Genomic DNA, 14,327 nt, shown 5'->3' with positions numbered 1-14,327 from the left:
AATTTAAATGTTATAGTACGAAAACTATAACAAAAACAAAATGGTTACAAGGTCGTTACATTGACCAACCCCATATCGAAAGAATTGTAGCAATACGAAAAGATTCCAAAATTATTACAGCATATTGCACACAGCGGACTCACAACGCTAAAATCCGGGTTTCGATACCCGTGGTAGGCAGAGCAAAGATAGCCTATTGTATAGCTTTGTGCTTAATTACAAACAAACAAAGCATATTGCACTTTGTTGTAGATAGTAAGCGTGATCCTGAAAAGCTTAGCTTCAGTGTATTTCCCCAGTCATCGCTCTACACTGAAAACTGAACTCTCGACTTCTTTCTCATAGGTTGACCAGTAATGACATACTTGCTTTTGATGTCGTCTTAAAACAATAATTTGAAACTTTAGTCTGAATTTAAACTCTTAAACGGAGTGAAAGTAATAAATTCTTTATTTATGCTTTTAAGTTTTGGAAACTTAGTTTTTGATGGAAGATATCTTGGATCTTGGCCTTAACTGAGTTTTTGACTTGGACGATTAGCCAGGACTCCATTCACAATTAATTTCATTAATCTATCTGCCGCACGGTTGGAGATCAAAGTCCATGTATTTCCGATGATCATACCATTGGAGGACTAGGGTGAAGATGAGATACTGAAGATGATATATGATAACTGAACTCCAGACCAACAGTTTATGTACTTCACCTTCATCTGCACCCAAACAATTTGACTTAACACCATTGTTCCTGGACTCTTTTGACCAAGGATTAGCTTTCAAAGAACGAGTTAATTTAGAAGTATGCTGCTTGCCCATCCGAGGGGCGACAGGAGAAGCAGCACCATAGAAAAAATATAAGGACACATCTTTTGATTGAAATGACCCAAGAAGCATTGTATTGAGCCAGATGATTTTTCAACTACCAAAAAGTTCACCTTGGCAAGGTATGTCAAATCGGCAGACCCTTTAAGGAGGAAAGCCACCATCTCAATCTCGAAATGTACAGAACCCCAAGTAAAAGCAAACACCTTCTCAAGACCATTGATGTTTCTGTAGGGATAGCTCGGATCCCAAGAGCTTCAGATAAAAACTTAATCACCCAGAAAGAATTGTAGTCGAACGCTAAGATGTGCTGGCACACCACTTCCAGGTGCAGATGATGAAATATATATTTGCAGCCTAACATTTAACTTTCTTGGAAAAAAGGTCATTGGTGAGTAAAAGAGCAAAGTGATGCTGGGCTGGTAGAAGAACTTCCAGGTCCAGAAGGTAAATTCAACAGAGAAGCAAAATAACTCTTCGGCAGCCGTGAAAGACCCTCTCACCAGCCTATAGGGATTCTGTCGTGGCTTTTGGCTGTAAATATATACTACACTTTGTATATATTGTGACTGTGTGTTTAGGAATGTGTAAATGTATATATTTTGTGCCTTTTCATTTTTTGTATATGTGTTTATATCTATATATGCCAAGATTTTGTTTATTTCATTTTATTTTGTTTGCTTTTCCTTCTTCTGCAATTCGCTTGGGGAGCAGTTCAGTGTTTCCCACATTTTATTAAATGGAGACATTTCCCCGAAAGGGGGCTGAAGGCTGCTTAAAGAGGTGATCTGATTTAACCACTCGCACTTTTGTCTTGTCGGTCAGTAGGCATTAAAATGACGTCACATAAGGGACCATTAACGTTGCAATTTGTACTGTCGTGACGTCAATAAAGCGTGCATATGCCATGAATCACGAGAAGAATTAAGCTTTAACACAGCATGACACATGAGCTTCAAAAACAAGAAATAAAAAAAAAATATTTGTTACTCTTAATCTTGGTTTTATTTACTCTTGAAACAGAACACTTACGGGGATCTTGCGGAAGTACATCCAGTATGTATTCCCACCTTTTTCTGTACCTGTCCCATTTTATCTTCCTTTTGTTTTGATTTTGATTTTTGTTTATATTAAAATGGATATTATTATTATGTGATATTTTTAGAATGGCTGGAAACGGCTTGAATGGGTAATGAAGAAAAACTTTAATATAAGTTTAACATAACAGCAAATGTACAACGTTTCGACAAGGTTTTGTCATCATTAGGTACAAGTAATTTACACAAAGTTTTTCTTCATAACCCATTCAAGCCGTCTCCAGCCATTATTAGTCTCAAAGTGGGTTCCTCATCATCGAATATGTGATATTTTGTTTTAAGGATTTTTCTTTGTTGTGAAATTGATTAACGAAAATTTAATTTGCTTTGCTTACCATATTGTGGTTTTGCATGTAAGTTTTTAAAGTTTTTATTATTGTATTTTCATTTTTGAAAGGCTGCTTTATTGAATTTTTAATTTCAAATATTTATTCTATTTCAGTCTTGTTTTTAAGGGTTTTTACTTTTCTGGCGATTTAGCTCGTCATATATGTTTCTTGTTTATGGGTGGTTTCTTTAGTTGTTACCATGTATTACCGTTCTATGATGTCAACGTCCTGTCTTACCAAGTTTGCGATTTTTCATGAGACTTCACCGAATCATTATTTAACTTTATTTTTAAATTCAGCAATAAATAGTGTTAGCTTAACGACAAGCCTAAGAAGGGGGGGGGGGGTTCTGTAGTGTGTATTTTATATTTATAAAATTTGTAAAGTTATAATTTTAGAACAATGTCTGGTTGAGATTGCCTGCAAAATTTCAGTAGGAGGTTTTACTTTTTGTAGCTTGGCTAATCGATGAACTTGTCTAGTGTTTCACGAGAGAGTTCTTGACTTTGTGTTTGGTTGATACCTTGCGATTGTCACATGGACTAGAGATGCTTCGATTTCCAAAAAGAATGTATAGTGTGTAGGCAGATTTGGCTGTCTAGGAGAGATTCCCTCCAACTTTCGAGGAAGGCAGTTTGTCTTTGATTTGAGAGAACCAGGACTCGCTAGTGGAAGTTCTGTCATTATCACCACATTTCTACCTGCTGGCTGTATAATCTACATTCGTTTCGCCTTTTTCTACCATTAGACGGACACTGTTCTTACTCTTCATATCTTTTTCTTTTTGTTGTGCTTTAGTAAATAAAGTGGTTCATTTTTTATATTAACACCGTGACTTGTCTCTTTTACTCCACCTGACAAGAATCGCTGCACATTTCCTTTTGCACATCAAATTCACGAACCTCTCATTTTGCAGAGATCAAGTAATTGTATTCTTGAAATACCACAGCTTTTGGGCTCTGGTATTTAACTAAAGGCCGCCGTTTATATATTGCAGACGTAAGATGGATCCAAAATATTTTTATACCTCTGATTTGAAATCCGCAATGCAATAATAGAATGGGTAAACTCTCGAATTACTGCATTGTTTCCATTCTGTTCACTGCCGGTAAGGTCCAGATATTACATCGTACTTAGTAATTTTGTGTTTTTTGCCTGTTACAAAACTAAACGTAAATCATTGACTGAACATTTGGGTGAAATCACTCAATATATATATATATATATAAATACCTAAAACTTCAACAATATTAATTGGATTAAATGTAATATTGACGGCAGTTTTTGTAAATCGTGTTATTGAGGATCCTGAAACCAAAAAAGTCATAGACTCACAATCACTTTGGTGCATGAGTGGTTTAGAAAAATAGGTTTAAAAACTGATTTTCCATTCACATGGTGTTCCTCGATAGGACAGCAGTAATTTTACGAACTTACAACGCTAAAATCAAGGATTCTATTTCCGAGCTGGCGACAGCATATAGCCAAAACGTAGCTTTTTTCTAAAGAACAAACAAAGAAACGACCCGCTACCTAGTTTAATTTATAACATATCTACTCAAAAAATATAAAATGATAAGCGATAAGAAAAATAAAGTTTCAGTTTATATACGTGAAAATAAAACATTTACATTGTTATTATAAATTAGATAACTCTTCTCGATTATCGGCCACTGAACTTTTATCCTTGTTTTGTTATGGTTGTTTTCCGGTAACGTCTTCAACGTCGACTTCTTGTATTTGTGCAAGTTTATTTAATTAAGATATTTAATTTCTGTGAAAGTAAGGTTTATTCTAAAGTGATATATTTAAGTAATGCTTAAACACTTTTTGGGTTGTTTTTAAACAATTGAACATGTTGGAGTTAAGGTTTTTGAAATAGTTACTTTAAACAGTTAGCCCTCCAGTGGCACAGCGGTATGTCTGCGGACTTACAACTCTAGTAACCGGTTTTCGATACCCGTCGTGAGCAGAGCATAGATAGCCCATTGTGTAGCTTTGTGCTTAACTTCAAACAAACAAAAAATATTAAACAGTTAATGTTTTAGTCAGGTTAACTTTTCACGTTGTTTGTTCTACGACGCTTTTTTTAATTACTTTAAACACAATATCATCATAACTTTTTATTTTGTAGTTAATAAAAGCATAAAAAATATAATAACAATAACTTCATGGAGATATTAACCCCTTCCTTGTCGGGCTAATAATTAAAAATACGGCGAAAAATGGTGTGGAAATGGAATTAACTCGGGGAAATATTTTTTGAAACGTGGAAGGGGTTAGATCAATTTTTTAAAACTGTTAATGAATTTTGTAGTTCGCGCTGGCAATCATAGAATTCGTGGCTCGCGTCCCATGCCAGTAAAACGCGCTTCACACATTAGAGCCAAGTGTGAGTTATAAGTGTGACAGTCAAACCCCACTATTCAAGAGTAATCCAAGAGTTAGTGGTGGGCGCTGTTGACTGACGGCCTTCTCTCTAGTTTATCAGTTCGAAATTGGGGACAGCTATGTGCAGATAGACCTTATTGCGCGAAAATTGTAAAACTACAAGTTAACCAAATCCAACTGAAAGAATGATGTGAAGCTTTAATATATCCTTTGCAGTTAAGGCCAAAGAAGCTTAAATCAGTATAAGAATTTATACCAACCCTTGGATTGTTTTATTTGTTTTTAATTATGCACAAAGCTACACAAGGGCTATCTGTGCTCTGCCCACCACGGGTATCGAAACCCGGTTTCTAGCGTTGTAAGTCTGCAGACATACCGCTGTGCCACGCAGGCAAAGTTCAACATTCACTTTTGAAATGAAGGGAGAAGAGGCATGAATAATGTTGATGTCAAATTTTATTTCGCAAGCAGGATATTCTACACTAAGTTGTTTAGAATTATTCACACTGTCATTCACATTTCAAAATGTGACGTAACTTAAATAATAAAAATGTATATTTACCGTGAAACCAAGAGTGCAACACAATTAACCTTCTTGAATTCCATGAAATAATTTAAATTGTTAGATTAACTTATACTTTTCCCATCACTGGGTACTTTTGCTTGTTGTAAATATTCTTCTTTACTTACTGTCATATTTCTTTGGAGGTCACTGTAGTTCAATCACTACATGTTAGTAGTACAGGCGTATAGTAGTATAGTTATAGTAAATATAAGTACAGATAAAATCATTTAATAAAGTACTGACAGTTTAGTGCTTTTTTAAACAAACCATCCAATAGCTCCACAGGTCCAGAACATCCAACAGCATGTGACTGATGCTGTATCCAATGTTCTGGAACAATAATGGAACCCAAATTGAATCTGGCTACTGGTTTGAGGGAGCACAATGCAATGCTTGAATTGAAGTGTTTCGTGGTCAGCCCAACCCTCTTAAAGCTGAGTGGAGCTTGGTACATACCTGTGAGGGTAAAGGGAAAGAGGTTTATTCTTGGTTGACACATAAACAGCCAGAACACTGGTAGACCTTATAATATATCAAGCCTTCCAAGTGAGACCCCCACTCTGGCCAGTGGAAACTGACTTCATTCTGGCAAATAGTGGTAGAATAGACATTAGAGTAGAGGTAGATCTCTGGCTCTGTCCAGGATATGTCACTCGCAACAATAAGGTAGCTGTCTTTGATCTTGAATCTGATATTGGCATCCTCAAGATGGATATAATGTAGAAAAATTTCATCACTTTTATCTGTGTATTGGGTGAACTGATGTTGCATAGACTCGTCTGATGTCAACCAGATAGAGCCCAGGAACACTGAACTGTGTGAGTGTATGTAGTGGATGAAATATGTGTTCCCTCATATACACAAGTGATGTTCTGTGGATTACTGTGGACGAAGTATAGTGCATTCGTCCTGTATAATGCAGTTATAGTACATGAGATGAACTGTTATCTGTTCATAAAGCAAGCAGTATTAACTCGGACAGTTATCTGTCTAGTGAGTGATGATGTTCTGGTGTTGTCTTTGTAATTATAAACAAGTGACTACCTAGCTGTATGCTGGAATGGTTATAGGTATGGTAAACAATGTGAAAGTAGGTGATGCCAGTGGTAATGCTAAGATTGCAGCCAACTCATCTGAAGTCAATGGTTGATGATTGTTTAAATAGTTTAAATTCAATGCCGTGGAAGCAGCTCAATGACGTGTTGGTTGAATATGCCAGTGTATATGTGTGACCAGATGACCAATTGCGTCAGATAATGATGACTCAGCACAACATAGATACAAACAGTGCATGTCAGATAAAATAACCACTGTACTGACGTCTCTATAGCACCACCACAGATGTTTTAGGATGGGGTCATACAACGTTTGGAAAGTGCTTGTTTGTCGCCAGTAGTGATTGTCAGGGAGAAGTATTGTACACCAGGGATCATGTTGGTTTTAGAGGTCATAGTGAAAGGGTTTTCTTCGTATATTACTATGTATTATCGTGTATTTTTTATATGATAGTTTAGGTGTTTTTATGTATTTTAGTATAGTTATTTGTTTAAGGGTCTTGTCATTCTTGTACATGTAACCATTCATAGGAATGAGGGAAAGTTAAGACATTTCTTGACTATGTTATGAGTTCAAAGTTTATATGTTTTGAAATTAAATTTACTTCTCAGCTTGACACCAAGTCTGAAACAGGGACTAGGAGAAGAGTGTGATATGCACGCAATCATGCATTTTTCACCATCTCATATTAATACAGGAATTGAAAAAAAAATGTTCACGTGGGCTGAATCTATGCAGCTTTTAGCACAAACACGTGGTTCAGATAATTCTCGAAATATTGCTCCAACCTCACACATTGTGTAAGAATGCCATTGACAGCAATGTCCTTCACTGGCCTAGTAGATGATGTCTAGAAGTTACAGCCTTTGTACATTGTAAGAGAATGACCAATCACGTGATGATGCTTGTCACAAGGATAAAACTAAAGTTTCCTGTTTGGCATGAAGTATCAGTTTTAGTGAGAAGACAGAAAATTCTACTTCGTTCGAGATGTGAGTCGATCAAGAGAGAATCTTCTCTGAGGATAATAACTGTTAATTGATTCACTAATCTGGTAAGAAAGCCATTGTCCATAGTCTACCCATTTATGCTTCAATGTGTTTCTACTTTGTATTTCAAATATTGTTTTACACTTTACATCACATATCTAGGCTATTTAGTTTCTTAGTTTAAACTCGGTCATTTAGTGGAATTCAGATTCTACAATTATCCTGCATGAGTCTCCCGAGTGGCACAGTGGTATGTCTGCGGACTTGTATCGCTAGAAACAAGGTTTCGATACCCGTGGTGGGCAGAACACAAATGTGTATATTTGTGCTTAATAACAAACAACAACAACAACAACCCTTTTATAAATCGGACTTATCTAATATCAATGTGGAAATCATTTTACCCTGAGAATACAATACTAGCAAGTGTTAGTCTAATATTTTTTTTTTTTATATAATTTATGGTTTGGATGCCTAAAAATTGGGAAATGACGTTTTCGGATACATGAAAGGGGGTACCAGGCCTAAAAATCCTTGAGAAACCCTGGGTTAGAAGAACCAAGGAATTCAATTTTATTTCAATGGATTATTGGACTTCACTTATTGTTCAACATTGACGATCACCCTTTAATAAAATAGAGCCCCAGTGAATCAACTGTACATCACGACAATAATTGGACATTAAAACAAATTAATCTCTTGTAGCATTCTTTCATTACAATATCATCACAAACAAACGATCTTACAGTTAAATACCCGTCAATATTTGAAAAAAAAACTTTTGCATATCAAGAAAATGAAATAAATAATAGTTTAGGTGTATTTGCGCAGAGACGGCGCCAGCCTATTCCCAATAAGAGGGCTGAGGTGGACTAGACAAAAAGAAAACTGATGATACTGCACTCTGCATCTTGTGCACACACATATACTGTAGTATTTAGAAAGCGACTAGCTTTAACAGTTAGCATTATTCACTCTGCGTGGGGGCCACATGGGAGACTAAGGCACAATTTGGGATAGCCTAGTCCTAGCCAACCCCCCCCCCCGCCGTTCTCTCTGTATATGTGTTGTATTGTTTTAAAAATATTTCGTACAACGTAAAAGTTGTGGAAACGTAGTTTTCTTCGTTATTCTTGGAAATTAACTGAATACAAATATGAGTAGAAAATATAAAGTATTTTTTTATATTCTCTTTTTTTTAAGGTAAGAATATTTAGTAGTTACAGGGAATTTCATACATACTGTTATTACTTGGTGAACTTTTCCCTCTTCTGAGTTATTTTGTAGCAAGTTATAGCTAACGGTGAACAATAACTCACTTATAAGAGCCGAGTGCAAGTGATTCTGATCATACACTCGAGATTTTAACCGCCAGATTTTATTTTGGCTCCATCTTTAAATAAGCTCCCCCACCAGTAGCACAGCGGAATGTCTGCGGACTTACAACACTAGAATCCAGGTTTCGATACTTTGGTGGGCAGAGCACAAATAGCCCATTGTGTAGCTTAGTGCTTAATTACAAACAAAACAGTCTTTAAGACGTGTTTAACTTGGCAACAGTGCAAGTTAGAATGATGACTTTAAAATGATCAGATTTAATTAAACTGAAGCCTCTCCTCTTTCTTAACAGGTAAATATTAGGAGCATGTGTTTATTTATCTATGTTTTTGTGTGTGTAAATAAGAGTCTAAATATAGAGTAGGCGCATTTGTCAAAACGTTTCTTCATTTTAAGGTCCCATTTTTAACTTTCCCCTAGCGGTTAGAGGAGATGTGGTCAGATAGCAGGGTGTGTAACATTTATAACAATTTATCTAAAAATAGAGGGTGGTGTAAAAGTCGCTCACCACCAGGAGTTTTCTTCTAAGTCATGTTTAACTAAATAACCATTTTTCTTGTGTTACGATAATTAACTGGAGTGTCTCAATCTTACAAGAACGCGTGGAAATGATGTTATTGACTATTGTGATATTATCTCGTAATATTATCGATGCACATTTCGAACAGCTGTAAGAGAAGGACTTAGAATTATCACAGTGGTCCATGTCTTTAGCTTCACTCTGTACAATAATAAATTATATTCTGCCTTTGCTTCAGCATTGAAGGATGACAATTAAAAGAAGTTTTACATAATATAAAGAGTAAAGCCATGGTACAAGTTAGTGTTTCTGTCCATAACTAGTTCCCCAAAATGTATATTATAGCTTAATAAGCTTATTTTACAAAATCTGTGTATGATTTAGTGTGTAGTGGAGAAGACAGACCGTCAAATATCAACGTCAGCATGCCTACTTGTATTTAAGATATATATGATCTGATTTCTCAACATGATAATAGTTTCTCTGAGTTAAAAGAAGTTCTTTAACGAATAAAAAGAGAAAGTTAAAGTTTTTAATAAGAAAGATAAGAACCACAGACAACGAACACCACCTTTGATTACCGGTTTATTTGCTTAGGACGTTTCGAAATAAGCATTGGCCATCTTAAGCAAAAGCCTAAAACAAATGGATGGAAATAATAAAATTTATTGTTTATGTCCAAGTGCCTTTTTCTGTAATTAAAGATGATGATCGTAATATCTGTTGGACTTCTATATCTTATGGATTTAAGATTTCCGCCCAATAATCTATTGAAATTAAGATTACCCCGAAATAAAGTTGTTGTTGTTTTTTTGCAGATCATTTATATAACTAAAATACTGGAAAAGTAAACGCCGAACAGTCGTAGCGACTTAAATCAAACAGGTTTTTTAAGTAGATGTATGTGTGTGTGTGTGTTAAGTAGATGAATAATGCTAAAACTAAAAAACATTCTTGTCTTATATTACTGCAGAACGAAATGTCTGCTACATATGTAATTGAATCATTGCAGATCCCTAGTCTGTCTTAACATTTTCAGTAGGCCTAGCATTGGTTGATAGCTGGGGCACTGGACTCGCAATCTCAGGGTCGCGAATTCGAATCCCGTCTCCATACGTGTTTGCCCTTTTATTCGCGAGGGCGTTATAATGTGAAAGTCAATTCCGCTTTTCATTGGTAAAATATATCCCAAGAGTTGGCAGTGAGTATTGTTGACTGTCTGCCTTTCCTCTAGTCTAACCCTTCGCAGATAGCTCTCAAGTGGCTTTGCACGAAAATCGAAACAAACAAACAAACATTTCAAGTATCGGTTTATTTGTTGGAGGTCATTCAACTCCCAGGAAACCATTCATTTGGTAGTAGGACTCTGCCACGCGTTGTCGACTGTCATAGAGTTCCGAAACTGAGAAAGCACGATTAAACCATTAATGTTGCAGACTAAGAAGCAGCAATAAAGCCCACATGGAATTTTAGGTGGTAATTGCTCTTCTTACTGGCTCAAGACATGTTATTCTTTTGCAAGTCACTACTGGTTGAAATCTTTGGGTTAATTCAAACGTTATGGTTTGTTCTTTGTCCTTAACCGCGAAACTACACAATGGGCTCTCTCTGTGGTGCCCAATGAAAGCATTTAAACCCAATTCTTAGAGTCATAAGCTCTCAAACTTACTGCTGAGGCACTTGGGGGATCAAACGTTATTCACAAGTCGGCCTGTTAAGCTGTAGTTTTAAGGCTTCGGCCGTAGACGTTTCGAGATTACGAACTTCAACTTGGAACCTTCAATGGAGCAATTATATAGGTATTGCTTGAATTATTCAGCACTATCAGCGTGATTTTTCTTGCTTGATTTAAACTTACATTATTATAAAAAATAATTTTTACAGTAATATTTAATAGACATAAAGCATCCAAAACGTTTGAAAACATGTATTTGAATCCAACTTCATTATATGCTTATACTAATAGAAATATTGCAATAACATATAACGCTTGTCTTTATTAGTTTAACCCTAATGAGAGAACGCCTACCTTTCAAGACTAACTGTAAAATAATGAGATTCACGTGACAATAGTAGAAAGGAACAATATTGTTAATTATTATTATTTTGACTTATCGATACCTCATCTTAAATTTTGTTCGTGTTTTCAGATTCTATCGACACTTTCAGATTGATTAGATATCATTATTCGCAATTTGCTTACTTTGATTGGCCACGTATTTATCATGTAGAGATTTTTTTCCCATTTCCAGGTTTTCATGTTATTCCCAAGATTAGGCTTATCTGTCCAGAAAGTTGTGTACTAATTGTTGTTGGTGTGCTCATTGGTCTACTGCTTTTTTACACCGGTCTGGGGGGAGTGGGACCTCTGACACCAAAAGTATTTTTCCTCTACTTGTTACCTCCTATCATCCTGGATGCCGGCTACTTCATGCCTAATCGCCTCTTCTTTGATAACATGGTATCAATTTTGATGTATGCTGTAGTTGGCACAATCTGGAACACCTTGACCATTGGTTTTTCACTGTGGGGCATTGGACTGACTGGTCTTTATGGAGTGAACATGCCGCTACTGGATATCCTGTTATTCAGCTCTATTGTCTCTGCTGTTGACCCCGTGGCCGTGCTAGCTGTTTTCGAAGAGATTCACGTGAATGAAATGTTGTATATCTTGGTGTTCGGAGAGTCCTTACTGAACGATGCTGTCACAGTGGTGAGTTAACGTTGGTTTGTTTCTCCTGTTTTGTTTTAACTGATTTTCTTTTTAAACAATTAAGTGCCCGTCAGCCTTATTGTATTATATAAACTTAAATTTTATTTGTGTAACCACGCATGTGAACATATCTAATTACTTAATTTCATTATTCATAATTCGATCGTTTTATGTAGATGTTTGAGGTAACTAAACGGACAGACGATAGAATTAATACATGTAGACGTTTGAGGTAAGTACGCGGACACCCATGGCATTGTAAACTCTGTTGTGGAAAGGTTAATATTTACAGATCGAACGTTTTTGAGATTTTTCTCAAGCATCAGATAAAAAATATCGTAAAGAAGAACAGCTGGTGTAATCGAAGAAACCTTTTATAGTCAGACCGTTCTTAGTGTAAATAATATAAAATAATTCGAAGTTGGTACATGTAACGAAACTGTATCATCGGTATATTAAGAAAAACTAAAACTATGAAGGAGACAAACATCTAACTCTTACGGGTGATGATTATTTTACTCTTTCTTTATCAAAGTGACGCATTTATGAGATTAGGAAAGGATTTCTATTTTTATCACTAGCCATTACACTTTTGTGGCGCCATCTAAAGGAAATAACGTTGCAATATATTTTTAGTAATCGTATGTAAATAGCAGTTTTATCTGTAAAACAGCAACAGCTGAATCGAAATCTAAGTATTCTATTCACGCCGGTATTTAAAGCATAATTCCAAATGTTTCTGATGGCACAGTCTTGGCTTCGTAGTTCTACAGCTGCCGCTTCATTGAATGTGTACAAAGCGATGTGTTTGAAAGGAAAAAAAATTCTATACTTTTTAGATTTTTACATTACTTTGTTTAGGCCTGAGCAGGCGTTTCTATTTTGGTGGGACTTTTTTTAGATTTTTCTTTTTTTTTAGACAAGAGTCATCGAACTTTGATAATATTCCATCACTATAGCTGTTACCTATAACCAAATTAATACAGCTGGGATATTTTATTAATATTGGACCGCGTGTAATCGCCGGTTTTTCAAAGCATCACATTTGAATTAGTTTTATCTATTGAAAATTTTCTGTTTAGAATATGCCATAAAGTCGCGAGATTTCTGTTGTACAATATATTTTATTCGTGTGACGGTAATATGACAAACAACTAATTTTTTTTTTTAAGCAGCTGTTTGGACTTTTGTGTCTAATGATTGATTACATTTATAACATTTGTAATTTGTTATTACATTTGTAACATTGATTAATGTTACAAAACATATTAATTTCGCAGCAGCCACATTTGCATATGTTTCATGACAACATGCGAAGATTATTTGGATATATGTATAAAAGCGTTTTTCTTTCACGGAAGTAATTTATTTCCCTATGCCTCTGCCAATGTTAGTGATTTAATTGTTTTAATAGAGTAATTTATGGGGATTTAAAAAAATCCATAAATAACTTCAGAAAAAAAAATGAAAGAAGCAGTTTTGAGCCTAATTAGGGATTTTTTGGAGAGATGATTATTTCTTGTACAGTTTTCTTAAGTTGTATTGTTGCATTCCGGAACCAGGCAGGTTTCATGATTATTTCTTGTACAGTTGTATTGTTGCATTCCGGAACCAGGCAGGTTTCATGATGATTTCTTGTACAGTTTTCTTAAGTTGTATTGCTGTATTCCGGAACCAGGCAGGTTTCATGATGATTTGAAACTGATTTGTAAATCGGTTTTGTTTTTGTTTTGCAATTTTTTAGAGTTTAACATTGATTGTTTTCTCTAGGTACTATATCACATGTTTGATGGATATACAGAAATTGGCCAGGACAACATTCTACCCATTGATTACCTGGCTGGCGTGTTGTCCTTTTTCGTTGCCTCACTAGGCGGAGTCTTTTTCGGTGTTTTGTGGGGAATCCTAGCGGCATTTATATCGCGGTTAACTCATCACGTGTTGATAATCGAGCCTATATTTGTATTCGTGTTTGGATACCTATCTTACCTGACTTGTGAGATGTTTCATTTGTCGGGGATCGTTGCGTAAGTACTACTTCGTAATGTTATCAGCGTGTCAGAGCAGAATAAGTGTTCTCAGAAAAATACTTTTATCAGAAGGGTAAAATTATTAAGGAATATAATGAAAAGTATTATATACAATGACTTTTTAACTATTATTCAGTATTTATTGTAACATTCGCTACAGACTGTCTTTTTTTATTATTACTTGGAAAATTAGCTTAACATAATTTTATCCCATAACTTATCTTACTGTTGATTTATAAGAGTATATTAGTATACTTTGGTGACAGATTTTCTTGTAGGCAGATTTTGTTAAACAAGACCGATGTCTGTAGGTTTACTTTCTTCTTAGAATTCTTCTCAAGAAGTCGATAAGCCGTCTTAACGTTGTTAGAACAACGGGTAAAAGTTGTAGATAGTGATGAGTTGGCCGACGCGTTTCGAATGCGTTCTGCATCCATTCAGCCTTGATAATGGATGCAGAACGCATTCGAAACGCGTC

The 14,327-nt window shown here is 35.5% G+C and overlaps 1 protein-coding gene across 1 annotated transcript in view; it reads left to right on the top strand.

Annotated features, from left to right (window-relative positions):
* Positions 1 to 14,327, top strand: part of LOC106478166 (sodium/hydrogen exchanger 3-like) — a 44,395-nt gene that overhangs the window by 11,175 nt on the left and 18,893 nt on the right. Inside the window, exons 2-3 of the mRNA XM_013938687.2 lie at positions 11,359 to 11,819; positions 13,590 to 13,846. Of these exons, the coding sequence (XP_013794141.1) occupies positions 11,359 to 11,819; positions 13,590 to 13,846 (718 nt within the window). The remainder of the gene's footprint in view (positions 1 to 11,358; positions 11,820 to 13,589; positions 13,847 to 14,327) is intronic.

This window comes from Limulus polyphemus, unplaced genomic scaffold (genome assembly GCF_000517525.1).
Source record: "Limulus polyphemus unplaced genomic scaffold, Limulus_polyphemus-2.1.2 Scaffold186, whole genome shotgun sequence".
Lineage (NCBI taxonomy): Eukaryota > Metazoa > Arthropoda > Merostomata > Xiphosura > Limulidae > Limulus > Limulus polyphemus.
Note: the sequence above shows the minus strand (reverse complement) of the source record. Positions and strands in the feature narration are given on the sequence as shown.